This window comes from Gasterosteus aculeatus, chromosome 9, assembly GCF_964276395.1.
Source record: "Gasterosteus aculeatus chromosome 9, fGasAcu3.hap1.1, whole genome shotgun sequence".
In the NCBI taxonomy this organism is placed as follows: Eukaryota; Metazoa; Chordata; class Actinopteri; order Perciformes; family Gasterosteidae; genus Gasterosteus; species Gasterosteus aculeatus.
In genome coordinates this window covers 16,072,792-16,100,720 of record NC_135696.1, presented here as the reverse complement: position 1 = coordinate 16,100,720, position 27,929 = coordinate 16,072,792, and the positions used below count along the sequence as shown (strand labels likewise).

The 27,929-nt window shown below is 42.9% G+C and overlaps 1 protein-coding gene across 4 annotated transcripts; it reads right to left on the bottom strand.

Moving 5' to 3' along the window:
- Positions 1-18: 18 nt before the first annotated feature.
- Positions 19-27,212, bottom strand: sh3gl2a (SH3 domain containing GRB2 like 2a, endophilin A1). Of its 4 annotated transcripts, XM_040186663.2 has the most exons (12): positions 26,972-27,212; positions 7,336-7,404; positions 6,641-6,713; positions 6,119-6,262; positions 5,746-5,879; positions 5,480-5,638; positions 4,667-4,770; positions 4,420-4,535; positions 3,802-3,816; positions 3,244-3,255; positions 2,672-2,683; positions 19-2,559 (listed from the first exon to the last, which is right to left on the bottom strand). In XM_040186663.2, exons 1-12 carry the CDS (start codon positions 27,014-27,016, stop codon positions 2,363-2,365), a joined length of 1,080 nt encoding a protein of 359 aa, XP_040042597.1. In that variant the 5' UTR covers positions 27,017-27,212; the 3' UTR covers positions 19-2,362. The 4 variants fall into 4 exon arrangements, with proteins under 4 accessions (XP_040042597.1, XP_040042598.1, XP_040042599.1 ...); XM_040186664.2 differs by lacking the exon at positions 3,244-3,255; XM_040186665.2 differs by lacking the exons at positions 3,244-3,255; positions 3,802-3,816.
- Positions 27,213-27,929: the final 717 nt, after the last annotated feature.

Sequence of the window (27,929 nt, the reverse complement as noted above, 5' to 3'; positions counted from 1 at the left end):
AGAAAGTTGTCGGGGGAATTTGTATTTCTTAGTTTTTATTTGAATAAATTACATTGACTTATAACATTTTCTTTACATCAAGCATACAGTCTTAGAATCCAGTGCAAGAATAAAATAAAACAAAAACAGAAAAACAAATAAAACAAAAAGAATCCAAAGACAATCATGTGCAGCACAGAGAATCCCTCCTTTCACATTGCTTTTTGGATAATATACTGTGTATATACAGCTATACTTTATGTGTATACTCTTGTCACAGTTACAAAAAAAACACAAGTTACTGTGGATGCGCGGTTATACACACAAGGTGAAAACAATACACAGAAAAGCTGTACAGTCCTCATTGAGGGCAAAGATACACACAATTGTTTTTTAAAAAAAAGTGAGAAAAGAGAATAAAAGGAACGGTTTTGCTTTTAAAAATAAATGTATGACCCCTAAACTGCAACGTTAGTCTTCGTCAGCCAATGGGTGTACTCTCTGTGGAAGTTGTGCTTCCCTTAAGAACAAAACAACACCTGTTACGGGTATCAGTTGATATTGCACGATTTATTGTATTCCTACGTCATATAATGAATTTGTCATTTGATTAAGGAGACATCCGTGTTTCTTTTCATGTGGAAAAGTACATCCTAAAGACCTCGGCGTCAGAAGTCCTCTGCAACCCCCGTCCCCGTGCACAACATGTACCCGGACCCCTCCGATCCCCAAGGAACACGCACAACATTAATACAAGATGGGTGAAAAATAGTGTAAACTGCCGCACAGAAGGGTTAATACTTTTATCGCCACCACAGAAAACAAGACCCCAGGGATAGCGAGTGCCTGACTGCACCTTCCTGCTGCGATGACCGAGTCGGGTTGGACTTCCAGGTCATCGGTACATGAATTAAACGTTAAATCGCCCACAATACTGCATACAACCATATAGCAGGTGAAATATAATTAAACAATGTATGCAATCTTGCATTTTTTTCAGAGGACTTAAATGACATGAAAAGGGTAAACCAGTAGATTTTAGTCTAAATAATGTTGGAGAAAGTTTTTTTTCTTTTTTTCTTTCTTTAAATGTATGTTGCATCATTCCAATGAATAAAACATTTCCACCAAGACGGAAAAGAAAGTTCTCATTCCATTCAGCCATTTGTGCACTCCTGGCTATGTCTAGTTTTGCCTTAATCAATAGCTTATAGACAGCTACATTACAGAATACTAATAGTAGGGATGCAGCAATAAAAGCTAAACCTTTGGCTGCAGAAGAAACGATTGCCCCAATGAACAGTTAAGTCCTACAAGTTATTATATCACAATACATCGACCATTTTTCACACAAGCTGCTGATAAAATACACGATGGAGGATTGAAACTTATGCACCATAGTTTTCTCACATCACTTCAAACAGTTTGAACAACTTGCACGACTCGTTTTTGCAAATCATGTCATCACTCCACTAATCACTGGCTCAGAAAGGTAATGTCACATATTCAAGAACACAGTTTCAATCTTCCTGATTGAAATGCCAAAGAACTACAAACTGCAAAGCTTCATCCCGTTGCCTCGAACAGATTCACTGACACCGTGCTGTCTGGAAATCTTAAAGCTAAAATTGGAGTTGACTCTGCAGGTAACTTTGGTTTCCAATCACAATCACATGCACATGTTGATATGTATGAGATAAAAATAGGATGGGTAATCGTTGCTGTTAGTTGTCAACTAGATCTAGTCAAATCTATGAGTAGTTAGAAGGAGAGGACGTCATTTGGACACAATTGCGAATGCCGAGAGATGGCAACCATTAAAAAAAGAGAGGAGTATTCGAACAAAACAAAATCAGCTCAACATATTTTTGTATAAGATAAAACGTTAAACATTTGAAACCATGCTTGACCTAGAGTCTCTAACAAACATGAAGCACGTGGACCAATTTTTTTCTAGTGAGAGAAAAGTTTCTATCTACTGTAGAGGTTCCCACAAAGTACAGTGAATGAGAGAAAAGCGCCATTTTGCAAAGCTGCTCTGATAAACTCACAAAGTGATGACGGAATGACAGCCAACTGAAACCAAGACGGAAGCCGGGGCAGTAGTGGATAAAATGACTACGGAAGCCTGAATGTACCTCCTGGGATAAAGGGGGACGTAACGACATAAACGTAGAGTTTTCCTCATTTAAAGTTTTTACGCTCAATTGGTGCACACTCGCTTTAATTTGTCACCAATCTTCGCTTGTTATTGTGTTGCTGCTGTTTTGACTCCTTTGAAGCGGAGCACTGGTGGTTGGTAGGGAGGTTAAGGAACGGGTTACTGGGAGTACTGGGCGGGGGCTCTGCTTAGTCACCTTTACGGACTGGTAGTGGTGACATCCTAGTGGGGCAGCGGCACCAGGATATCCACGTAGTTGATGGGGAAGAAGCCAGAATTGCCGTTCAGCATCCCCTCGTACCAGTTGTCATCGATCTTATTGGTCAGGGTGATGATGTCGCCTTCCTTGAAGCCTAGCTCACCTTCGTTCTCCGGGTCAAAATCGTACAGTGAGCGACAGCAGGGCTGGTCCAGGGGGGCTGGAGGCAAGAAGAAAAAAACAAATATCAGGGAATATCCGAGACGAGAGGTGAGAGATAAATACGCCGAATTAAGATGAGAGAAATAATGATTGCTTGTGAAAAAGCTCACCTGGGGACCTTGCTGAAAGAGGGAAATGACGCAGAGAGGAGTCGACAAAGCACAAGAGAGAAACACAAAAACAAGACCATAAGTTACCAGAAAATAGGAATAGTTATACATTTGAGACGTACGCTTCATCTCTTTACATACAGTAGGTAGATTGAGGACGATTGATACAACGATCATATCTGTGTGTTACGGCTACAGCCAGAAAGCGAGCTTTATGTGCTTATGATCCTTGGATGAAGCACTGGCTGCTTCCCCAGGTTTGCAGTCTTTATGCTAAGCTAACTGGCTGCAGCTTCATATTAAGCATGCACACATTGGAGTTGTATACTTCTTTTTTAGCTATAAATAAGCTAGTAAACACATTTCCACAATGCCAAACAACTCCCTTAACAATAAAGCAAACATTTACAAAAAAGGTACAAAAGAGAAACTAGAGGTTATAACGCACAAAAACAGCACTGCAGACGAGCTGCACTGCGAACGAAAAAATCCACATGCACAGAAGTCAATAAAGAAGGATAAAATAATGGAGATGGAGAGATTATGCCTCTCATCCCAAGTCGCCTTCTCACCTGGAGATCTTGCTGCAAACGGAAAAGGAGAAAACAAAGGTGAACAAACGGCAGAAGGGTTTACTTGCATTTCTCTGGATGGATAAATGATGAATTGGTGGGTATGTGCAGGAATGAAGAGGTCAGTAAACAAAACGAGGAGAAACACAAGTTGGAGAATGAAGTGAAAGAGAGGCCGACGGACAAAGCAACGGGAGGATAAGACTGATCAGAAGAATGACAAGAGAACACAACCGAAACAGCAAATGCTGCCCCGCTCCGAAGCGTTCCCTTTTTACTGCGGGCCGATCGCCCTCTGAACAGCGAGCGGACAGCACTTGTTTTTCTGTTGTCATTTTTTTTGAATGCAACAATTTTCTAAAAACAAAACAAAATCAGAGATGGACAAAAAAAGTGGAAGATGGTTGAATTTCTCCTGGAGACCTTGCTGCAAAGAGGGAAGAGGAAACGACACCAGGGGGAGGACGGGAGGGGAAGTGGGTTCTTTTTTTTGTGTGAATGAAGGATGTAAATAAGTTGGTGAGAAACGCATGGACAGATAAGTTTGACCTGGCTCACCTGGAGACCTCGCCCCTGGAAGAATGAAAAATCATAAAAGGGAAAGAGAAGAGCGCACAGTTGTACTGGTTAGCTGTGGTTCGAGGAGTATTCTGTTAAGCACACGTTCTAACTGAAATGTTTGGTACTGAAGGAGCTGCGGAGGAGAAAGCAATAAAACACCAAACAGAAAACATCGTCAATTCTCAATGCTTCATTATTGCATGCAAAGTTTTTATTTTAACATCCTTTTATGTAAACTAATCATGTATCGTGTCTGCTTTTTGGATGTGTATTCTTTAACATGGAACTAATGTCCTCATGTATGAGAATGACGTGTTGTCATGTATTTGTGTGTTTGTCTCGGCTCGTCGGTATTATACTGGTTATTGTGCAGAAATATTTCTAAAAGCCAGTTGTCAATCACACTTTAGATAAAGGGTAAACTGTATTTCCTACTATAATAAACAGGGATATTTGTTTGTTCGGTTGAATGTGTGACCCGGTGCTCCAGTACAGGAAAATGAATTAACAATTTTTACTGTTTGAGCAGAAACTCATGAGACTTGACAGGGAGATTCCAGAGTCTAGTTTCTGCTCCTGCTTCTCAATAAGGAGCAGATGTACTTTGGCTCTCACCTGGAGAGCGGGCACCGTGGAGGCCTCCATTGTGGTTCTCACTGATGGAGAAGTCCAGAGACGTGCGTGGTTTTGGAGCAAACTCTTTCCTCGGTTTGACGGTGGTGTCCTTTATCCTGCAACGCGACAGAATCCGTCCATGAACAAAAAATAGAGATACAATCAACACTCACACACTCATACATGCCAATAATGTAGAGTAAAACAAAAAGAGCCCTCCTGCGAAACAAGCAATGGGACTACTGACCGTTCGTCGATCTTACTGGAGAGCTGTGTGAGGATCTCAGCGGCGCGACTGTGGTACTCCACCTGCGCGTGCACCAGCGCAGCCAGCTGGCTCACCTGCTCAATCTGTTAAAGACAAGATCACAGTTCATTTTTGATCTTGGAAACAGCAGTTGGACAAACAATCTGGCAGCAACGTGCACTAGCAGCTGTTCTTGATGTTTCACTGCTACCTGCCATGAATCGTTAGGATAGAATTGTCGATGAAAGCCAAGAAAACCTTGAAATGCTTATTAAAGTGGAAAAGCAAACTTCTACAAGTCCATACCTACTGGATGCACATCATGTGATGAGGTAGATGTTAGATGGCAGAGCCGCTATTAATGGACCTTGTGGTAGACGATTTTACTACTGCATTCAATAGTTTATGCCTCTTGGGGTCCAATTTCGGTTTATAGATTATTACATAACACACATTGCAAACAGCTGATCCACATCCAGTAGACACAGAATTATTAGTATGTACTGAAGTCATGTTTCAGTTACAGTTACCTGTGTAATAGGTTACATGCAATCATTTGATCAATTGTTTGCAATGGAAACAGGCACAGAGTGATGACCTCCTGTGATAAACGTGATCGGGGAGGACAGAGGGAATAGCAGGGGGGTGGCCGTAGCAAAAGTAGAATGTTTAAAATAAAAAATTAAATTATATGTGTTAATAGACTTAACAAAACATAAAAACAAGGTTCCCACTACCCCAATTTTTTTTTTACATTGAATGCAAGTGATGCATTAGTCAAGGGACAAGGGCTAAAAACAGAGAAATCCTTACATCGCTCTCCAACAGGTTGAACATGCTCAGCTCAGCAATCTCCTTGGAGTCGTCAAATTTCTCCAGTGCCTGTTTCAGCTCATCTTCTGTCACTTTTCCGGAACGTTTCTTCTTATAATCGAAGTCCAGACGACGACCTTCCATTTTCTTCAGGTGATGCTGCGTAAGAAGACCAGAGAGTAAAGCTGGACCTTTGACGGAGGAAACTATTTTTACATGAGTTTCTTGCATTTTTTAATTTTTTAATCAACGTTCTACACTCGTACCTGAATCTCCTTGAGATCTTTTTCATGTAGGTTCTGCATCGGATCAATAAAGTTCTGCTTGACCTCCATGTCCAGAGCGTCTTTAACCTCCCCGAGCTCACGCATGGCTTCCCCAGCATCAATCAGAGCAAGGCCTGCGAAAATAAAGACACATTTAGCTTAACGCTCACTGTCAGTGTCATTATCACATTGCCATCAACATCAGATTTCAAACACACGTATTTATTCTTTAATACATTCACTTTCTGAAATACACGGTCATGCATTTTTCATGACATTGCAGCCTTGAGGGAATACAATTATTCCACATTGTTGTGGTATAAAAAACGTGTTCTTCCGTCTCTGCCAGGGGCTTTAACGTGCTTCGGCTCACCAAAGTTGGACTCCTCTCCGAGCTCCCTGCCGAACCTCTGCATGGACTCTCCCAGGATGACCTCGGTCTGCGTGTAGCCGGGTCCCTTCTCCTGCCCCCGCATGCGCGACATGGAGTTCATCATGCTCATCTTGGCTCTGGTGGCTGTCCAAGCAAAGCAGCGATATTAACATTTTCTTTTTTCTGGAAATATTTCGATCAATCGATCAAACTGCTGAGCTGAATCAGGGAGATCCTGAAACATTTCCTGTGACGCTAGCAGATGCGTTCTTTGATTCATGAGGAGAAACCCTGTCTGTAGATAGATAAACATCATTTCAACATGAATGTCAAAGACAAGAATTATATCCCAGTGAAAAAACAAAACTAGAATAAAGTACTTGAAATTCATTTAATTTCATTTAAAAATCGTTTTACTTTATTAAATGCTGCATAATATTTTTTCTTTAAATATTTTAATTTGGACTCCCGGGAGACACGCGTTTAGTCACATGACCGTCTAGCACAGCTGGTTTATTTCACCTGGGTTTGGCTGCAGATACTCGGTGGTCTTGGTGATGATGTCCATCACCGCCCGAGCAGTGGTGTCCATCTTCTGTAAACCGCAACCGCAACGAGCAGACGAAGAGAGAAATAACGGTTAAAAAAAGAGATGTGAATAGAAACCAAAATCAGTAGTGAGTGAGAAACATTGCGGGTGATGATGAGATGAATATAAAGAGCGAGAGAATAATTTATGCATCCGGTGCCGAGAGAGGAAACAAGATAAAAGAAAGTGTTGGTTTGTTCAGCAGAGCTGGGAGCCGGCCGCGAGGTCTTCATCGGGCGAGGTTCATTTGATGAGACTCGCCAGTTCCGACAGCTCAGCTTCTCCGTCTGCGACGCACTGGGACCACGAACACACCACAACGCACACGATGCACACACATGCTCATACTCCAAATTCTCAAACTCAAAAACACACAAAAACACACTCACACATACAAACAAGAGTCTATACATTGTGGAATAAACATTCTAATATAAAGTGGCATTAAAGGGAAATTATGGAAGCAACAGGCCGTGTTTTTATTATATTGTTTATTTTAGATTTGGGGGTGAATAATGATTGAAATTATTTTAAAAAGATAACAAGATCAAAATAAAACTCGCCATAATAAAATCAGTTACTAGGACTAAAGATATTAACATGGAGGATGATAATTGAGAGGACTCGCCTTTTCCATATCAGTGAAGTCTCCATCGAGCTTCGTTCCTTCTGCACCTCCAACCTTCTCACTCACTTTCTGCAAAAGAAAGAAAAGCAACAATCATGTTGAGGTTTAAATGCTCTTCTCATCTTGAAAAACAATTTGGTGCATTGGCTTTCAAATTTTAAAATAATTTCTCAGTAGTGAACTAAAGCACATAATTGAAATGACATGAAATTAAGACCTCTGCAAAAACATATTCAGTCACAAGAGAATCTTCAAAAGTGCCACTAGCACTTGTTGTCAAAATGTATATATATATATATATATATATATATATATATATATATATATATATATATATTTATATATAAACATGTATATATGTGCCGAGATATAATGTGTAATGATAAACTGCAGCTGGGCTCATAGGTCTATAAGGAAATAGTCCTATTCTCATCTGCAGAAAAGGATTATGTTACGTGTTTTGATTTCTGCAACATCGGGGCCACAACGTCTCTATTAAGATAATGTCAAACAATAGATGCACAACCATCAGCTCGACCTTGTGCCTCGCGTAACGGAAAGCCCCATTTCATTAATGATCCCGCAGCCATGTGGGCCTCTCCTCTCACAACCCTGGTGCTCATGGACGACAAGGTCAGGAGATCGTAATTGATCGCCCCAACGGGGTTCATCTTAAAACCAGTTGGTATTAATGTTTTTGAAACGTTTCATGGGTCTGTAACAAAAAACTCCTTCAGCTTTCGTTGCCCACACCTTTTAAAGCCGCCGCCGCCGCCTTCTGACACCTTGTTGCAATGCGGCTTTTACATTTTCTGCAGTTCACACAAGGAAAACAGGCAGTCTGTTGGCTCCAGCTTTTACACGTGACACATCGGGGGTTAACCGATGCAGAGATTCTCCATCACAGAGGAAGAGAAAAGGCAGCAGCAAGAGGCTAAGAGCGTCGGCCCCTGCAGCATCGGACGTGTGCAGACATAAACACAGAAAGAATCCCTTTGGGCTCCTGTCCCCTCTCTCATAATATTTCGAGCCCGGCGACCGTTCATCGCGAGTCTGTGATGTAATCAGATGGCTCTGGGGGGGGGGGCTATCTGACACAACGGGGCCAGACAAGGCCCTCCGAGGATCGACTGAGGGAGGGGAAAAAAAAAAGATCCCAGGGAACGTCACAACGCGTGACTGAAGACACCAAGCTGAGGTCAGTGGTTGAAGTCTTTCCTCGACTATAAAACTGACTAACAACATGATGCAAATACTCTTGATATGTAACGAAAACATATTAATAACAATAACACACGTTGTTATCATTAGTTGTTTTGGGCACTAAATCAACAAAGCTTTTCCATTTCGACAAATCTGAACTTTTACAGATTGTGTGTAAGAGCTCAGCCTCAAGTCTTCTAACAACATTGGCTCCCCTGCTTTAAGATTGATTAGGATCGTAAGATAGTGATTACCTTTAAGGCTCTTCATGACCTCCTGGCTCCTGACGATATTTTAGACCTCTTAATCCCTTATGAAACTTTGCATATAAGATCCACAGGCAGGGGTGTTGTTTCTCTTCCACAGTCTGAGCTAAAATCCAAAGGGGACTTTTTGTGATCTGATTTCTATTTTATTATTTTAATAATTCATTCATGTTTAAAAAATTAACTTTGTTATTCTACCCTTTATTTATGTTTACTCTTTGCAAAGGACTTTGTTTGTTTTTTGGAGTGTACTATCTCCTCATTTAAAACAATTCAGAGAAGCAGATGCAATTAAGCGAGTAAAGTGTGAGACGAGAGGGGTGATCTATGACAGGGAGCAGGGAGGTTATAAAACTTCAGCGGTTTATGCAGCGAAAGACTTCCTGAGGATTGGTCTATGAGTCATCCTCGCAAAAGTGTCCTCTGATCCCACTTGGGAAACAGCTCAATATTCTGACAGCAATGCAAAACACACATACAGACACACACACACACACACACACACACACACACACACACACACACACACACACACTCACCCACTCACAGTATGAGTCTAACAGAGAGACACATTTCCTCTCATTAGCATCACCTACACATCACTACAATGTCTTCAAATACTCCTTCGGCTGGTTGCCATGGAGACGGATACCTGCCCTTGCCTCGATTATCCGACGCGGCGTGTGCGTCTGACTGATCGTACTCTCTCTTTGTCAGACCCGGCGATCAGACCTGAAACAACCGCAGCGCATGAAAGTCTTTGACAAACTGAGCTGTTAAAGAATGAAGTGTACGAGAAGTAGGGCAGTAAATATATCTACACATAGCAGCGTAGCGCCACATCACACCGGGGATTCAATGCGACGGGAGATGCAGCACAGGAACGTCCTACCTGGTTTCAGATGTGTACGTGACGCACGTATACAAGCAAAGATTGGCCTCCTTTCAGATAGAAACGAGTATTTATTTAAGAAAGAGACGCACATGTTCTACACCTAACACTGAATCATGAAAAATGTGAGGTAGGTTTATTTAGTTTTGTGTCCATAACCTCGCATTTATCCATTATTCAGTTCTCCTGAGTGCTTCAACTGGAAAGATAAGGTAGATCAATACAAAGGAATAAACCGTTTGGGAATCGGAGTGAAGCAGAAAGACCTACAGCTTATCGTTTGTACTCTGCAACATCTAAGGTGCATCTGGCTCAGAAACAGGGAGAGTCAGAGGCAGTCAGTTATTTCCAGAGCTAAACGGACGAAGAACCACTCAGTGGGGTCTGGGGACGTGCGTGTAGCCTGGCAGGGGAAGAGCAACGGAATGGATAAAAATGTGGCGTTGGTGGCTGTTTCTGAGTAAGTGGAGCAGCGCTGCTGCTGCTGCTGTCATGTTCAATCCCCAGACACGTGCAAAGTGGAGAGTAAAGACGGAGCCAGTGTTCTGCTTTCCGGGCTGCAAGCCGAGGAGGCAGCATTTTGGTACAGTGATGACGAACATGCACAGAGACACTGGAGGACTTCGTAGCGTCACAGCCAATAACCTGAAAGGTTGATCGATCTTTTCCTTCCAACGGAGTTCCTACACGGCAGATGAACGTGAACCAAGCAGCACCACGGCTCAACTCGTCTCATCCCGTCATTCGACAAACCAACCTCACCCTTTTTCTTTCTCGCCCCAATCATTTCCCCTTTGGGCCTTGTTCTCCTCTTTCCCCCCCCCCCCCCCCCCCCACCACCCCCCCCGCAGGGGAAAGCCGTGACAAGGTGAGCTGCGCGGCAGCAGAGGTACCGGGAGGTGAACCTTACAGAGATGAGAGACAGGCGCAGCTGCGTCTGCAGGGAAATAAGAGCAGCGGCACGGATGATACGTAACCTGCATCATATGCAAGGCTCTCCCGTTAGCAGAGCTGCAGAGCGCCGAGAGACGGGAGTACGTGTTTGTGATGCCTGCAGACAAAGAGGCAGCGCAGGGATACGGTTTCTCTGCAGGGCGAGCGCTGTCGTTTTTCCAAATACGTTGCAGCAATTGTGTGATTTATTTTTAATGAATTTAAGTTTTAACATGTGTAGCACTGGTTTGATTAATGATTTGCTCCCAAAATTCAAGCAAAGGGCATCTTGACAAAATATGAACATCCCAATATATATTTTTTATATATCAAAGTTTTACATTTTTGACCAAAGACATCTTGACTTCACAGAATCGATTCTCATGGATGTGCACTGAATGTTGTAAGTTTCAATATCACAGTTCTGGAAGCTGCAAATTAAACTACTACTCGCTGTTAAACAAATTTGTCTTTGCACATAATGATCATAAAGATTTGCGGAGTGTCTCCAGGACAACATTTAACCTGACGACTTGAACCAAAGTCCTCAGGATTCATGGTGGAATAATCAATGTTTGCACAAGATTTCATCTCTAGGTATTCAATATAACAGAGTTATTTCATTCTGGATCAAAGTGGTAAGCAGACAAGACAAAACAATAGTAACAAGTTCAGAACTATAACACAAACTACACACAGGTTCACGGATGATTTACACTTCCCTCAACACTGCATTTTTTTAATCTCTAACTGGCATCGACGTAAACCAAATGGGACAGGATTAAACGCGGAGAGGAAACTATTGCAGAGATTTGGCCAAAGGCAGCTGGACATCCGCTTCTGGCTGTTTGTCCCAAACGTCTTGAGGCAAAAGGCAGAGTGTGCTGACCTGCTCTCACATAGGATCTTCAGAAAGTTACATCAGCATTTAGAGGCTCAGGCGACAGAACCAGGTGAGGTGAAACCAGCCCGATGTAACGGGTCAACTTCGTTGACTTCAATTTGTAAAATGTTTAGCCCCACACTTTTGCCAAAACTGAAACTAAACAACAAACTATTCCCAGCTACTGGATCCCCCTTTCGCTGATAAAGGTATTTACCTTTCCATGAAGACAACTGCTTACACAGATTAATGCAAACACAACAGCAGGGTTGTACACCTGTGTAACACACGCTGAGTTAATGCTATTAAACGGCTGAGGAGGAAACCCACAGAGTCTGCTGTGGCTCTTAAAACGGAAGTCCAGGATTAGATTATTCATCTCACAGCAGCAGAACACTGAGTGATCAATACTACTACTGTGCAGCATCTGCACCATTTAGTTTGCCTTATTTGATATAAATAGACACAAATTATTTTGTTATTAATGTTTTGGAAAAAATAATCATCCTTTTATGTCTGTGTATATGTGGGATTCATTGGAGGATTTCCTGAAACATAATCTCATGTCAGATTCTTTAACACAGGAAGTCAAATTGACGATGACTTCAGTAATGTGTGAACTAACTGCTCCTGTGGATGTATTGTGTCCCTCCTTGTGTCCTTACATTTCATTGCATTTTTACATCCATGTTGGTCTACACACACAATACATAGTGGAGACTTTGAAGGAAGGTGGTGTTCTGAGGTAGTGGCATCCAACAACTGGAAGTCAGGGTGGGGGGGGTACGGGATTCGGTCGTGTGGATGCAATGGTGCAGAGGACCAGGAGGGAACAAAATCAAAGACGGCAGAATTGAAGGCGCCTTGGATGACCCTCCTCTGGCAGCTCGTGGGGCGGAGAGAAGGGTGGAGGACAGGATCAAAGCCGGCGAGCTGGTTCCCCAGCGAGAGTCTAACGATGGAGGGTGTCGTTCCCTGGCCACATTCGTAAAGCCGCTTGAGGCTTGAGTCTTTGATTGGTGATGTACTGATGAATGAATTACTCTTGACATTTTCTGTGAGCTCAAGTTGACCTTTGGCCACTGGATTCGAGTCCCTTAATCCATCGAGTCCAGGTGGATGCTGGTGACAAATTACAGAAGTCAGCTCGGGACGTTTCCGAGGTGACACGCCTGCGGGAATGAGAGTTACGTTCCAACATCACGAAAGCATGACGCCGGAAAAACACTCTAATCGGATCCCCTTCAGCCCGCCTTTATTTTTAGCATCGACCATAACTGTACTGTTAGCATTAGCATTAGTCACGATGTGCCCAATGTGAGGCGCACATGGAGAGTGCTGCTGCTGCTGCTGCTCTCACCCCCCTCCTCCTCCTCCCCCCCCCCCCCACACACACACACACACACACACACACACACACACGCTGCCTCCCACGCAGCCTCCTCCCTCCTCTCCTGCTCACCAGTCTAATCCCAGGCCGGGCACACGGAGGCCGCTGCTTTAAATACCCCCAGGGTGGAAGAGGGAGATTAAAAATGACAAGAGTGATTAGTGAGGCTATTAGAAGGACGGCCTCTGCTGCTGGACAATAACGGATCTGACTCTTCTTGACAGTATTAAACCCCCATTCTTTCCACACCTACCAGAAGCATCTCCCCGTCTGTGTCTTCTCTTTAATTAGAAGATCAAATGGTATTTATTTCCTTAAAACTCTCCATTTCACTTCCGTTGGGATTATAACAATAAACAGTAAAATCTTAAAAAGTCAACACCAATTGCGAAGAAGATATTTGTCTTTTTCCATTTGTTGCACACTCCCTTTTTTTCTCGTCTCACCTGCAAACACCCAAAGGCCTCCTTGTTCTTATCGTCATGCAACGCTGCACCACCTATGACCAAACGTCTGACGACATTCATTACTGCAATCTAAAATGCGTACAAAGCCACAGAGAGACAAGCGGCGAAGGTTTTACCGGAAGCGGAAGTGGAAGCCTACATTCTTTTGCTGAGATCAGACAACCTAACACCTGCAGGACAGATTTGCATGGAGTAGCAAGTGAGTGGACCCAGACAGGACACGGTGCCAGCGTTTCCTCTGATCTGACTCTCCACGCTGCTTCACTGACCTCTGTTATAATCTGATTTGTGAGTCTTTGCGTGGCTCTTATGTAATAGCGGCACGGATGCGTCTGTAGCTGGGGAGATGTGTGCACACTCAAATCCATCCATGAACATTCCAGTAAAAAGGGGGGGGGGGGAGGCGGCCAGCTGGCACCGTGTGTCTTTGTGTGTGGGAGACAAAAGCTTGCCAAAGATGAGTGAGCGTTGGGATACGTGATGCTTTAGCTGGAGGATGACTAATAACAAACACGACATTAATGATGGCTGCGATGTGTCGAGGTAATAGATTTGATTCATTGTGAAATGCATCCAAGTCAGATTACCACGCAACCTCATCGAGATAATTGTTATTTGTATGTTTTCAGGTTTGCGTTTTTTTATGTGCATTTTTTAGCATGAATTTTGTACAATTCATTGCAAGAGAGCTAAAATATATGTGTGTATGCCGTTTTTGGAAATTAGCAGGGTAAAACAGAAGTGTACTATTCAATAGAAGTAAAGAATCATTTGTTGTGCTTATGTTTGCTAGGATTGCTTCTGTAGCAGCGTTCCTTCGGTCGCGAACATTATTAAGCCGCAATTGAGCTGCAGACACACTGAGTCCATTTACTTGACGCGAATGACAGGAGATCTTTATATTCTTTTCGATTGGTGTTTATTTCCACACATGGTAGAAAAACTGTGCTCTGGTGCCCATCTAAGGTGCACCTGCTGCAAACATGACGTCTATATAAGAAAGAAAATAAAGGGGGCGTCATGCAAACATATATATCCAATATAATGTCTTCAATATAAGAACATCCAATTTAAACAATATACACACACCCTCTTACAGCTTCTATAAGTAACTGTACTTTGCTAATGCTTGGTGTTTTCTGCACATCACACTCTCAGTGCTTCCAGTCACTGCCAGACCACCTGTAGTTCTGCCCAGGATCCATGAGAATGTGTGAAAGACTCCATTTGTTCAGCTCGCTTTTCTCTTGTTTTCAAAACACTCACATACCTTTAAATTTGTTCGAACTTTGTCCTTTTTCTATAAACCTTCGTACTGATAATCATTCATAGTCATTCATACTGCCTGCAGGTAGGTTCGTGTTAGCTGATTTCTTATTGGGAGGGTGGTTATTTTTTGTATTTGTTGTCCCGTGGACAGTAATCAATCAGTTTACACTAAAGCTGCAAGAGCAGCTGGTGGGAGCAGTTGATATTATTATTTCTGCATTGACCATATTAGCCAGAGTTTTTCTTTCTGCAAATCACTTTACCCAAAGTTGTCCCGTCGTGTGAATCTCATCCATGCTCATCAGTGTACTTCATCGGTGTAGACTTAATCAGGACTTCTACGCTCTGAATTATTCCTCTGATAATGAGCCCAAGACTTTTAAGAAAAAGAAAAAGAAAAAAATCTTGAGCTAAATAAAGTAACATTATTCAGTTGCAAATGAGCCAAAACTGTGGCTGTACAGCAAAAAAAAGAATAGAATAGAATTAGTGAATGTTTCTTTCATCTTCAAAGTACTGTAGGAGTACCTGACATGTTCCAGCATCAAAACAACACCATTATAAGATAATGGCTGTTTGCACAAATCAACCATTAGCATAGACATTAAAAATCAATGTCGCTCTATTTCATTCATCACCAGCAGACGGAGAGAGGAGCATGAACACAAAAAGGTTGATTTATAAATGATATTCTATCCTCCCATTGAGTGACTCACCATCACTCAAACACTCCTGGACAAACAGCGACGTAAATAACAAACTTCTCTCTCGTCCTCTGAACTCGACTGCCACTCCGCCATTTCCATCTCAAAGGTCTCTCCGAAGTAATAATGACAGAGCTATAAAGGCCTACAGAGGACTGGAAAGGGAAACATGCTGTATTCATACAGCAAGATTGTAGTGATATCATTTTAATGCTTACCCATTGGTGCCACAAGCTAAATCTGCGTGGGCGTAAAGACACCGTTGTCTCGTATCACAAAGGCTGAAAATCTGTATTGATGATAGTTTTTAAAGCTCCCTGGACTGTGTGTGTGTCTATAATCCACACACGTGTGACGACCACATCAATCACATTTAGCCGCATCTTTGGTTGAAGTTCTGTCGGTTTATTAATCATAAAACATTGAACCAGCTTTCGTTTGTATTGATTTTATATCAAATCAATAATATTTCTAGAGATTATTTTTTTGCTTTTGAACGAGGCACGCAGATCTTCGTCAGCTCCACATACAGCCCTTCAAACACGGGTGATGGAGGGAGGAGGACAATAGCTGTCATTGAATGCAGCAGCCATTTTCGGCTGCTTCCTCGACCCGCTGTGGGAAGTCACAGTGTTTCCAAGGACTTTTGGTCTCAGAGGGAACGGTGAGGAAGGTTCTGGAAAGATGCTGCCGTGTGTCAGGAAGACCCTTGCTGCTTTGTCCCCTGTGTGAGCTGTTTGACCTTTCTCTCACACACACGCACACACACACGCACACACACACACACACACACACACACACACACACGACTCGGTCTCACTTACTCACACGGGCACACTGAACCGTGTATAAGGCGATCAATATGCAGCGATCGATATACGGCGATCAATATGTGGCGATCGATATGCGGCGATCGATATGCGGCGATCGATATGCGGAGATACAGACGTGGCTTCACCACATCAGTCCATTTAAAATACAATCTTAACACAAATCAACTACTACTACTTGGTTATGTTTGGGCAACAAATTTACTTTAGCAACAAAAGTACAAAAGCAACAGATGCTTTTTAGGAGATCGGGCTGGAGATCCACATTGAGGAGTAAAATTAAAGTCCTAATTGGCTTAATTTCAATGTCTATACAAAAACCAAACACAGCAAAGAGTAATTTGATGAACGACTCTTAACTGAGTGCCACTTAGTAACTTTCTTCTGGGGGTTCAAACCACATCATTCACATGATCATCAACGCTCAAATGCTTTGTTTGCAAAGTTGTATTTTCGGACATTTTATAAACCATCAAAATAAAGTCTCACTGTGAACCATGAAAAAACTAATGTCAAGAGTTCCATGGTCTCTGAGGTCTCTGAGAGCACTGCAAGCCCCGACACTCCACTGGGCTCCCTGAACGCACCACATCTTTTCTCAAGAGCTTTTCATACAAAATCAAAATGGACTGGAGCAAATGTTTCCTTGTCTAAAAGAAGACCATCATCCCTGTCGATGAAGATGAATGTCTTTCCCTTCTATCTTCAAGCTACAACGGCAGCCCAATAATGGATCCTGCATGAAGCAAGCAGCTGCTCCTTTTCACACGCTAAAAATCAATGGAAAAGGAGATAACCCAGATACACCATTGTAGGCTTTCAATCATGCTGTAGCAATTCCTCCCAAATAAACAATAATAATACATCCAGAGCCCGGCATTACCCATTAAAATAAATCGAAAAGCATCAGCGTTGGTCTGCTGATGCTTTTTGATATTGGGTATCGACTGTCTGCTCTTCTACATTGGTTTGATTAGATTTCCACTCAATAAAGAAGATTGTGTCTGGAGGGAACCAGAAATAAAATTACACCCAGAATACTGAAGGTTACTGTAGAAGTTCATCCAATGAGAGGCAGGTAGCAAAACATGTTTCAACAAAACTATCATGATAAATAATACAATGTTGAGAGCTGAATCGATTTGTTGATTTAATGAAACTTGACCTCTTCAAAACAAGCAAAATAAAGATTCCATCTCGCGCTCACGTGTGTATGTGGACATTTTATAAACAAAAATGTTAAATGGGGAAGTAATCAGCGAGTTCATCCAAAGTTATAATTACTGTTGGTTGAACACAAAAACAAGTCAGCAGTGAAACCAAACAGAACAGACGTTGTTGTTTGGAGCGTGCAGGCGGGAGGTGTTTCTCTTATTTATGAATAATAGAAACTCCTGTCAGAATAACGCCACACAATTCAACAGCGCACAAATGACCACACCGTTGAATCAACACGGACTGAACATTGACCTTCAACCTTCATGAATGTGGGATTCAATATAAGACTGTAATCATAGGTGTATTTAACAGTCTGTGAACTGAGTGCCGTCAGAAGTTCTCCATAAAATGGAAGAAGTCTTTCTGTAATTGTGCAAACACTAAGAAAGTAGGTTGAAGATCAATAATTTAGTGAGTCAAGCCCAGAAATCCCGTGTGTGCTTTTTACATGAGTGTGTTTTTAATGTGCGGCGGCTGGGATGTATTTCATATTGAAAGCTCATCTGTGATGAAGATATAAACTCAGTAAACAATGGTTGCTCTCATCTAATACATTTACTTTATGTTAAGTCATATTCTACGCCATAATTATCATGCTTCCTTTCTTTTAGTTACACATAAAACGTCCACATTTTCATTCAAACTATATATATATATATATATATATATATATATATACAGTGCAATCACCTGCTGACATCGTTGTGCGAACACACACACACACACACCTACGTACAGGAGGCCAAGCAATTAAAAATATATTGTTCATTTGCATTCAAGGTGTCCAATCCACAGCTCCGTCTGTGGGTGTTTTTCACATTAATCCTGAACAGCAGAAAAATAACTTTGCTTAAGATGAGGAAGAGGCTTGTTTACACAAAGCACGGTTCAATTATTCACGACTCAACTGCTCGGTAAACAAAAACATTAAAGCAATTACATATAATCGTGCCAGTTTAGTGGTAATCACTTACCATACGATCATGCGGTACCTGCCTTGAATCCCACCCTCCCTCCTCTCAATACGATACATTTGGCGGCCTGGTCCGGCACATGCGGCCTGGTTTCACAGATTACTGCTGCAACGCTGTGATTCTCGGGATGCAAAGTCACTGCACCCTGATTAATCTCGGAATAATCCCAGACAAGCCATTCAGTCTCAGCTCTGCAGTTGGGAGGACGTTGTGTGTATGTGTGTGTACGGGTTTGGTGAGTTATTGTCCACGGGTACGTTGACATTCTGCTGGACATTCGCTTTAGCACGCGTGTAAAAAACCATAGAAGCACATTGTGTTCCCTCCCACCTCCCATTACCGGCCTCTCGTGAGCCAAATTAGGCATTAGACTGAGCGCATGATGCTGCAGCTGCCTGCAAGCAAAGCCTCCTCTTCTCTTCTTGTTTCCAAAGTCCTCTTCCTCTCTCCGTTACTTCCTCCTCTCAGCTATTCCGGCTCTCTGCTACTCTTCTTCCCCTCCCTGTATCATGTTCCCCCCCCCCCGCTTTCCCAGCACCTTCTTTATGCTATTTCCACCGAAGGAGTAAATGGATCATCTACAGCACATATATTATATAAATATATAGTCATTTTTATTTGTTCCTTTGTGTTTTTAGCAATGCTAACGCATCAGTCTGCTGTCTGTCAGGTTAAACGGTTCAAATTGTCTGCTAATAATCGTTAATTGGCGCCTGTGCTGAGGTAAAATATGTCAGCCATCTCTTAACAGAACAGATGTCAGCTGATACCGATATGCGTGCGCGTATGGACGAGCTAACACTGCAGGCAAGTTTACTATTCCTAGAGATGGAGTGGAGATTTCTTGTGAGCTTTGTACACTGCAGGCTTGTGGTCGAGGTACAAAAAACAACAACTTTACAGACACTTACAATGAGGCCATGAGAATATTATCAGACACACAGAGGGGAAAGAGTGAGTGAAATGTTTGTAACTGAAGGAGTTAACTTTCCAAATTTAAAATCGATCTCACGGTGTTGCGAGTGTAAAGGTCAGGGATCATCAAAGTCTTCAGCACTCAGCAGACAGGCGCTATGGTTACACGTGTAACTCGTTATTACATCCATCCAAAGCGCATGAAGGCTGAAGGAAAAGTCATTAGGATTCATCGTATGACGACCAAGCAGCGGTGATACGGGTATGGCTGAAAAAAATATTCATTATTTGTTACACGCACATTCTTGATGTCTTTACTCGCTAAATATAATGTCATAAATAAAAAGGACTGGAGCAAATGTTGATAAAAAAGAGCAAAAGAGCCTCCATCACACCGCCTCACTAATATCATCTCTGAGACCTTTGTTCTGACACCAGGCTCTTGCCAATTATTACATCGTCACTGCAGTCGTGTGCAACAGTTGTTTTTTTTGATCATGCAACGTGCATGACGTCCTTCCGGGGCAATTAGGGTGGTTTAACAATCTTCTTCTCTCTCTCTTAAAACATAATTTTAAAATATATTTTTAAGAGAGTTTTAGTCTCTTAGAGTCATGGCATTTTCATTTTGTTTTAACAAAATGAAAAAGCCATGACTGAAAATGTGAATTGCTTTATAAACTCTGTCTGGACGATGACATATAACCCTAAACCCTCAACAGGGAGGAAAGCGTATATGTGAAGACCACTGGGAAGAGATTTTGTAATAATTATATGTGACCTGAATGTCCCTGAATTCTGTCTTATCAATGTCCAATCTGTTTTTAAGCATTATTCCTGTTTTCTCTCTCCTTTCCTCTCTAAACCTAAAGAGAATGCCTAATTCAATTAGGATTCAATGAAAAAAAGGAAAAATTAAATCGGTTTAGTCTGTGGAATGATCATTTAACAAAAAATCAAATGGTTGTATTTTGTTGTGTAGTATAACTGAACCTGAAGGATATGAATGGCCGTGAAAATATACAAAAATGCTAAAGTACCAAGGCTTATTCTATATTTATCATGTTTGATAAAACAAACCTAAACCCATGAATTGATAACAGGTTCTAGGAATTTCCCTTTTCCCGCTTTAATCCATTGGCCGACTCTCCTGCAGTGGTTGATGCGCAGAATGTATAATATGCAGGTCCTGAATAAAACATCAACCGCGGCCTGAATACTGATGTTGCAGGAGAGGTGGGATTATAAAACAGAGAGTGGAAAAGAGCAAAGAGAAACAATGCACAGGGAGAAACAGCAGCTCGGACAAGATCACAATATATAGTTCAATCACATCTCCGCTGCACAGGGGGGAGTTTACCTAAGCTTTAAGTTTACCTCGCCGTCGCCCTTATTGAAAACGCACAACCGGCCAAGAACTGGACGGGTGTCCAGTTCTTGGACGGGGGTCTGTCCGCGGCTGACGTCGGAAGCTGTGAGCTCTGCAGTACAGTTTTCAACCCTCTGGCTACTGCACGGCCGATCCCGTCAAACGCAACGCCGCTGACAGTGCACTCGGTCTTACTACCCGTCGTGATCTATGGGATTTATAAAGCATGTCCGAATTTACTCTTTTATTGCTTGTAGCCACACACCTCTAATGTGTAGCACCAACTCTGGAGATTGTGAGTGCTGCTTATCCCACGTTCAAGAGTCAACAGGCAAAAATGTGGTTGTTGTGATGCTCGCTGGAGGATTTTTGAGGTATTAATGCAATTAACAAGAGCATTCGCTGTGGTGACATTTCACGTTCGCACTGAGTCACTGCCGCCGAGGATCGGTGGAACGCTGCCCTGTTTAAAACCTCCAGGGAGGGGAGCTGCTTTCAGAAGGGATCAGAAATATCTGCGAAAAAAATATAAAGTTAGCACGCGTCAGACTATGTGAGAGTCGTGATGGAGACGTAATCGGGGTTTGATTGTGGTGAGTCAAATAACAAGCAAAAGGGAGAGTAAAAGAGGCCCGGTGAGGGAGGGAGATAAATGAGGATATGAAGATGGGAGGTGTGTTGCTGCAGGGGACGGTGCAGCTGGACCGGATCCAGTGCAGCATCACTTTTTGCTGCATCGCTTATCCACGTTTGGCCCAAAGCGGCCGTGACGAGTGCGTTCAGCTATCGGGTGTTCATTTCAACAGCCCAGGTTCTCTGACTCACGAGCTAATAACAGACATGTCACGCCACGGAGCAGCAGCACTCGACACTCGGCCCGGCGTCCCTCGGAGTCACGCCCGTGGCGGTAAATTCTGAACCTCACAATTTACATCCAACGGCAAGATTCAGTGCTGCTGCAACGCATGCAGGGAGGGCCGGCGCGAGAGGGCACAGGTCACGCTTGACTTTCAATTGTGTCTCAAACCTGAAATGAACAAGTTATGGTGGGGAATGTAATTAACAAACAACTGTTATATTTGGTTAAATTATCTTTAGATATTAAAAGAACTGTGCACTCTAGTGAATATCTCACTAGACTTCAAACTTTCATTAGGAAACAGATGGCAACACCGAGCTTGGTTTTTCAGTTGAATAAATAAAAAGATCTGGCTGTTTTATGAACATGAGTTGCCATCTGGGTGTAAACTAAGCACTAAGTGAGTAGCCTGTTCTGAGGTACGTATACTTCACTATACTTCAAACCAACAGGGTGAATGCGTTACCATTCTCCGTGGACGTACCAGACATTTTCAATCTTTGCTAAACTACAAAGAATTAATGCAAAACACACCTATCATTTCTGAGCAAAATGCTGGATACATTGTTGCGTTTATTCAAAGAGTTTATAGGGATTCTAATGGGTATTTTTATTTTTTTGCGATTAAATTAACTGCAGAATAGATCCCCTATAGATGGTCCCTGCAGATCTCCACACGTCCTCCTGTTTGGCTGAGTTCTTCCTCCTGCTCTCGCCTTCAGTATCTCCTGGCTGGAATTCGCCCTTTATCTCCCTTCCACTCGCCCATAACTCCTCAAGGCCACTTTCGATCTGCTTCTCTATCATCTTTCCTTGTATTTTCTTATTGCTCTTTCCTCGCTCCACTCTTTTAGCCCCTCCCACCCATCTGTTATCTCCCAGCTGGATCCGTTTTACGCTGCACTGCAGTAGGCCCGAGTCAGGATCCAGGCTGGATGAGTCACCCACTCACAATCTGCTGCCCTAAAGCCGCGCAGGCATCGGTCACATCCAACGACCCCCTCGCTGTCCACGGGGCGCACGCGCGCGTACAACCGTGCACACCCGCGACGCACACGCCTGCACGTGATGTTTTTATGAAGAAAAGCAAAGCCGGAAAACGCCTCCATCTGCGCTCGCACGCATGAAGAATTCTCTTCAAGTGGGCAGAGAAATTCCGTAACTTTTTGCCTTTTAAGCAAGGAAAACTGTTTCAAATTGCAAAATCATAATGCTGCGCACAATACAAGGAGAGTAGGCTCATCGGCATTCTGCACACACACTGGGAAACCTCTAGTCGAACAAGGGATGACTACAAAATAAAGGATTACCGCTCCGTCGCCTACTGTAAGAAATACACACCATCCAAATGAGAGAAATGAGCCATTTCTTAAATCCCAAAAGGAGCCAGACAGATGTGTTATGCACCTAAGCTGCAGTAGCTCGACTGATTATTCTGTTGACAAACAGAGCACAGGTTACATAACCCTTCATGCCGTTTCTACAGCAATGGTGTCTGGTGCAGGTTTGTCGACTTTTCTTAAACAAAAACGGGCACATTGCTACCTGGAGTTCACCGTGGGAAGTGTCTTTCCAGCCTGCAGACCTTTATTTCTGACATTTCTATGTGTATTTGAATTTTTTGAAATTTGAAATAAAGAAGCATCTAAATTATGGAAAGAATAAGGCTCAATGGATTTAAAGATGACACGCACGTGTCTCGATGGTGTCTTTCTGACATCGACGGGAAGCAAAGCAACCATTTTGTACAGAATCGCTGCAAGACCGACCCTCCGTAGAGTCTTCCATTTGATTCACTCATCCTTGGCACGCTTCCTCTAGCTTTTTCTTTTGTTATCCTCTCTATCCTCTCATCCACCGTCTCTCTCGTGCAGTTTCTGTTTCATGAACATATTTTTGTCTTCCTGCTGGCAGCGCACACTCCCTCCACAGAGATGAAGCGCTCTCTCTCTCTGCTGCATTAAGGCCGATATAAAAATCCCTAACTCTGCAGTGGTAACATCCATCAACACTAATCAGGTTGAAAGGATTTTTCAACCCGGAGTTTGGTTGAAATGTAAAAAAAACAGGCAGTTTACGCTCTTTCTCCATTGGTTGAGGAAATAACAGCCCTGAAAAGGAAGCCCCTCTTCACATTAGCGCATTCATATGTGACCTTCTGCATGGGAACAGTGCCATCATGGAAGAAGCTTCTCCTCAAAGCATGACTCATTTGTGACGTAGAAAACCGGCAACATCCATCTTTAGGAAAATATGGCAGATTGCGTCTTAGCATGAAGTAATGAGGAAGAGAGGACGCAGTGTAATTTTCTTTGTAGCAGGCGGATGTTACAAAGAGATATTCTTATGGTATTAAAATGCATTCCAGTGTATGAAGAAGTAAATATAAAACAGTCCGTCTGAACATGAGTAATGGATGACTGGACGAATAAATAAATACTTTTTTGAAGGAAAGTTGAAGTGCACGTGCTGGCTTGTCCCCTTCATGCCCTGTGCTTCCATTCTTTTTAAAATGGCCCCCGTGATTAATGCACCACTCTGAGCTTGAATGTCCTTGGGTGAGAGAGAGGGAGATGACTTCAATCATAGTAAAGTGATGATTGTGGGTTTTTTAACCATTAAATAAACTAAAAAAACTAAAAAAAGACTTAAATAAATCAATTATTGTGTTTTCTGAGAAGGTGAAGCTGAGGATGTGTGAGCATGTCTGTGTTGATCTCCTGTGACTTCATGGCCTTCAGCCTTTTACGGGCCGCTTGTCCCTGAAGAGAGCATAAAGTCCAGAATGAGGAAACACTGCACGACCCCAAGCACAAGAATGAGGATTTTCCTTCTCCTCCGAAGCAGATTCTGTGCACTTAATGTTAGAAAGAGATGTGGAGGTAATTTGCAATAAATGATGCATGGGACTCTGAGGTCAGTGCAGCATTATAGCATGTGTAATCTGCCTAAATCTACAAATAAACCAATGCATTATATTATATTACAATATTGGGCCTTAGATGTCCCTGTCCTCTGATGTCCGTATGGCTCTGCTATAGCGTAAGACAAATTTAATGCTAAATCAATAAGCAAGGCAATATTTGATTTCTAAAATGATTTGTATTAATTTGATTCAGAAACTTTTTTGTGTTTGTGTTATTTGCGTTAATCGAATAATATCCAAACTACTGATTATTTTCCAAAATATCCTTCTGGGAATGTTTTGTAAAAGCACCAATGGTCAACCCTGCAATATCAATATCATGGTATTAGGTTCAAAATATTATTATATTTTATTTCCTCCATTGCCTCCCGAGCCCTAATTCGTATTCACCTTTGATTTGATAGTATCTCTAAAGCCCACAAATTACAATGTCCACCCTGCTTGTCTCATCTTTAACAGGTTGCTGTTGGCAGCTTCATGTTTACTTCACAGACACGCAACATACGAGTGGCACGGATCTTCTCGTCTCAAATATGCAAATATGCTTATGAACAAAAAACGATTCCTTTAATACAGATACATACAACCATTCCGTCAAAGTCATGTCTGATTCTTTTTAAATCCCCAATGCCATCACTTAGTTAATCCCTCTGAGTTCCCTCCCCCCATGTGTTGGGGTGGGGGCACTGCTGAGGTCTGGTCTGAGGATGCGTGTGTAAGTGCCCAGATTGTTGGGCCGATGGTGAGTCTGGGCCTGGATTACAGGGCTGTGGCATGGAAACAGGGGGCTCGATAGGAGCCTTCTGCCACACTCAGCCCCGCCTCTTTATGCACAATAAGAGCCACGTAAACTATATGCATATATACACATACAAATTCACTGACACACTGTGTGTGTGTGTGTGTGAGGCGAGTCGCACACTCGCCTCACACACACACACACACACACACACACACTCACACAAGCAAGCATTTGAGGCCTTTAGGGGACATCTTCAGGGATCATGGGTGACAATACACTAATCAGACAGAATTAACACAATCTGTGCTGTCATCTCATGTCCTGGTGAGCTGTTGCCGGCTTCCAATCTGATCAAATTACCTTTAAAACCGCAGAAGAGCGTCGACAGCGGAACGCAGGCCGTTTCAATTGTTCTTTTTAATTAATCCTTCAACGTGATGAAACTCTCAGACACCATTTTTTTTTTTATCTGCGAGTGTCGCTCTTCAAGAACGACGACATCTCTGGGTCTGTCTTTCATCATCACCAAAAGCCTCTCAAATGATGTCACATGTCATGTGACATCAGGAAAAATATAATAAAAATATAAATAACTAATGGCAGCATAAATCAACTAACAACCCAACAATAGACCTTAGTGTAATCGCCATATTGGATCCCAGCTGTTGAATGTGCAAATGAACTGCTGTTCTTACAAACTGCAGAATTAGTCTCCGTTCTTTGGGCACAACATGTAATTAATAGAGTTTTAGTATTAGCTACAGACGCTGACCTTCAAGATATACGCTATTACTGTAAAGGATGCGAAGCAAACTGGCAATTTGAAGAGTTGGAGAACTGGAGAACAAGGACTCGGGCAAGTGTGTGCTTGTGTGCGAGTCAACTGGGGTCCTGGTTTCCTGCTGGTTCCCAGTGGTCCTGTGACTTACGAAACAACCTTCCTGAGGCGCCTACGCTCACAGCCCCACGGAGTTAGCGGAAGGCCGCAGGGACACACTAGTCTTTGACCACCAAGATCCCCATGGTGACTTGTGGCCTCCACCCTGAAGGCCTCCAATGTGAGTGAGAGAGCCAAAACAGTGTTGGTTGAGCCTGTGAAGTAACCTTGAATTTGAATATCTTCTCCTGAATAAGGCCTAGAAATCTGGAAAGCGGTGAGTTAATTCAGCCTCGTGTGCGTTTAGAGGTCGTGTCGTGACGTGTCGCCGCCTGAGAGCAGCGGATTTCCGGAGAGGCGCACTTAACGATTGCATAACATGGTGCGCGTCGGAGTTCCCCCCTGCGGTTGGCTGACAGAAACACCGATTTACACCGGCCATTGGTTCGGGGGCGACAACCTGCGCATCAGTGCGCGCGGCGACCACGAGCTGCAGCTCTGGTGCTTTTTTTATTCCCTGTGCGGAATGTCATCTGAAGGGTACCGGGAGGCGGTGGCATCCCCGACAACACATCGTCGTGCCACCTGCCCCCCAGAAACGCCCCCCCCCCCCCCCCTCCAAAAAAAAATCATCTTGCGTGTGTTACGCATGAAATAACCTCGGCGCGCGCAAAACACGAGCAGCCTAATGAATAATTCTACTGGTGCAACGCTGCACCATCTTTTCGGTAGATTTCAGCACCAGGAAAGCGACGAGTAACATTAAGGTTTTTGTTTTTTTTAGGGATAAAACTGATGGAGGAGGACGGCGACAGCACTCGGAGACAAATGCGCGAGGTGTTAAATCCTTGAAATAAAAACTCAACCCCGCGAGACGATGCGAGGAGACGTGATGCTCGGGTCGTCGCGTGCCTCTTACCTGAGTGGCCTTGTGGAATTGCTTCTTCAGCCCCGCCACAGACATGGTTGCTGCACGGTGGTTCCCGCTGGAAGTAATTATTAGACTGGATGCTGCGAGTTCGTGAGGGAGGAAAAATCGCGGCCCCCTAAAATATGTTTTGTATGTGGTGATGATCTCGCAGCCGTGGCTAACCCCCGTCTACGCCGGTCTTCAGCGGAGAGGATCTCCTGTGGGGAGGGGGGCTGACTAAAACCCCCCCGCGGTCAGGCTATTGGACGTCAGACCCACATGTCTAGCACGGCGGTGACGTCAGAGCCAACGTCTCTTAAAGCGGCCGCGGCGCGAGGCTGAGCTCGTTTCTGTTCTCAGCTGCTTCAGGAGACGGACGAGGACACACTTCGGGGGAGGGCGAGCCAGCATTGACCCCAGCGGGTGGAGTCGAACCCGAGTCGTCGGTGTGTGAAGGGAGACTGCTAAGGAAGGAAATGACGTGGAGAGAGTTCCAGGGGTCTGCTTTCTTTGAAAAAGAAAAACAGAGATGCCAGGCTGAAAGAAGAGAAATAATAGGGGGAGTTCCATCTAGCATTTTAAGTCCAATTATTTGTAATATATATGTTGTAATTAGTTTATACATTGGTTTTGTGCATTTGTGGCTTTACATTGTAATTATTGTATCTATTGATTCTGTGCATGTTTTACTGTATTAAAAATAATATATTTGTATTTATTCGTTATTTATTTGTTTTTATGGTTTGATATTCATGTTAGTTCAATTATTTAGATGTCTTTATTTTTGTAACATTTTTGTTTGTATAGGATTGTACAAATCTGTTGAGCTATCTGTGTTCAACATTTACTGTCAAAGTTAATAAATATATTTAAATTACTAATGTCTACATGTTTCATCAATAAGTGAATCCCTGCAGTGAACAGTAAAACAAGTTGGTCTGTAAGTACAACCTAGTGACAACCAGTA

Excerpts from the sequence above, each read along its gene's own strand:
- sh3gl2a (XM_078109095.1), bottom strand. The coding sequence starts at position 27,016 with ATGTCTGTGGCGGGGCTGAAGAAGCAATTCCACAAGGCCACTCAG. Across the intron at positions 7,405-26,971 it reads AATTCCACAAGGCCACTCAG|AAAGTGAGTGAGAAGGTTGG; the intron begins GTAAGAGGCACG and ends TTTCTTTTGCAG. Across the intron at positions 4,771-5,479 it reads TCAACCTGTTGGAGAGCGAT|ATTGAGCAGGTGAGCCAGCT; the intron begins GTAAGGATTTCT and ends TGTCTTTAACAG.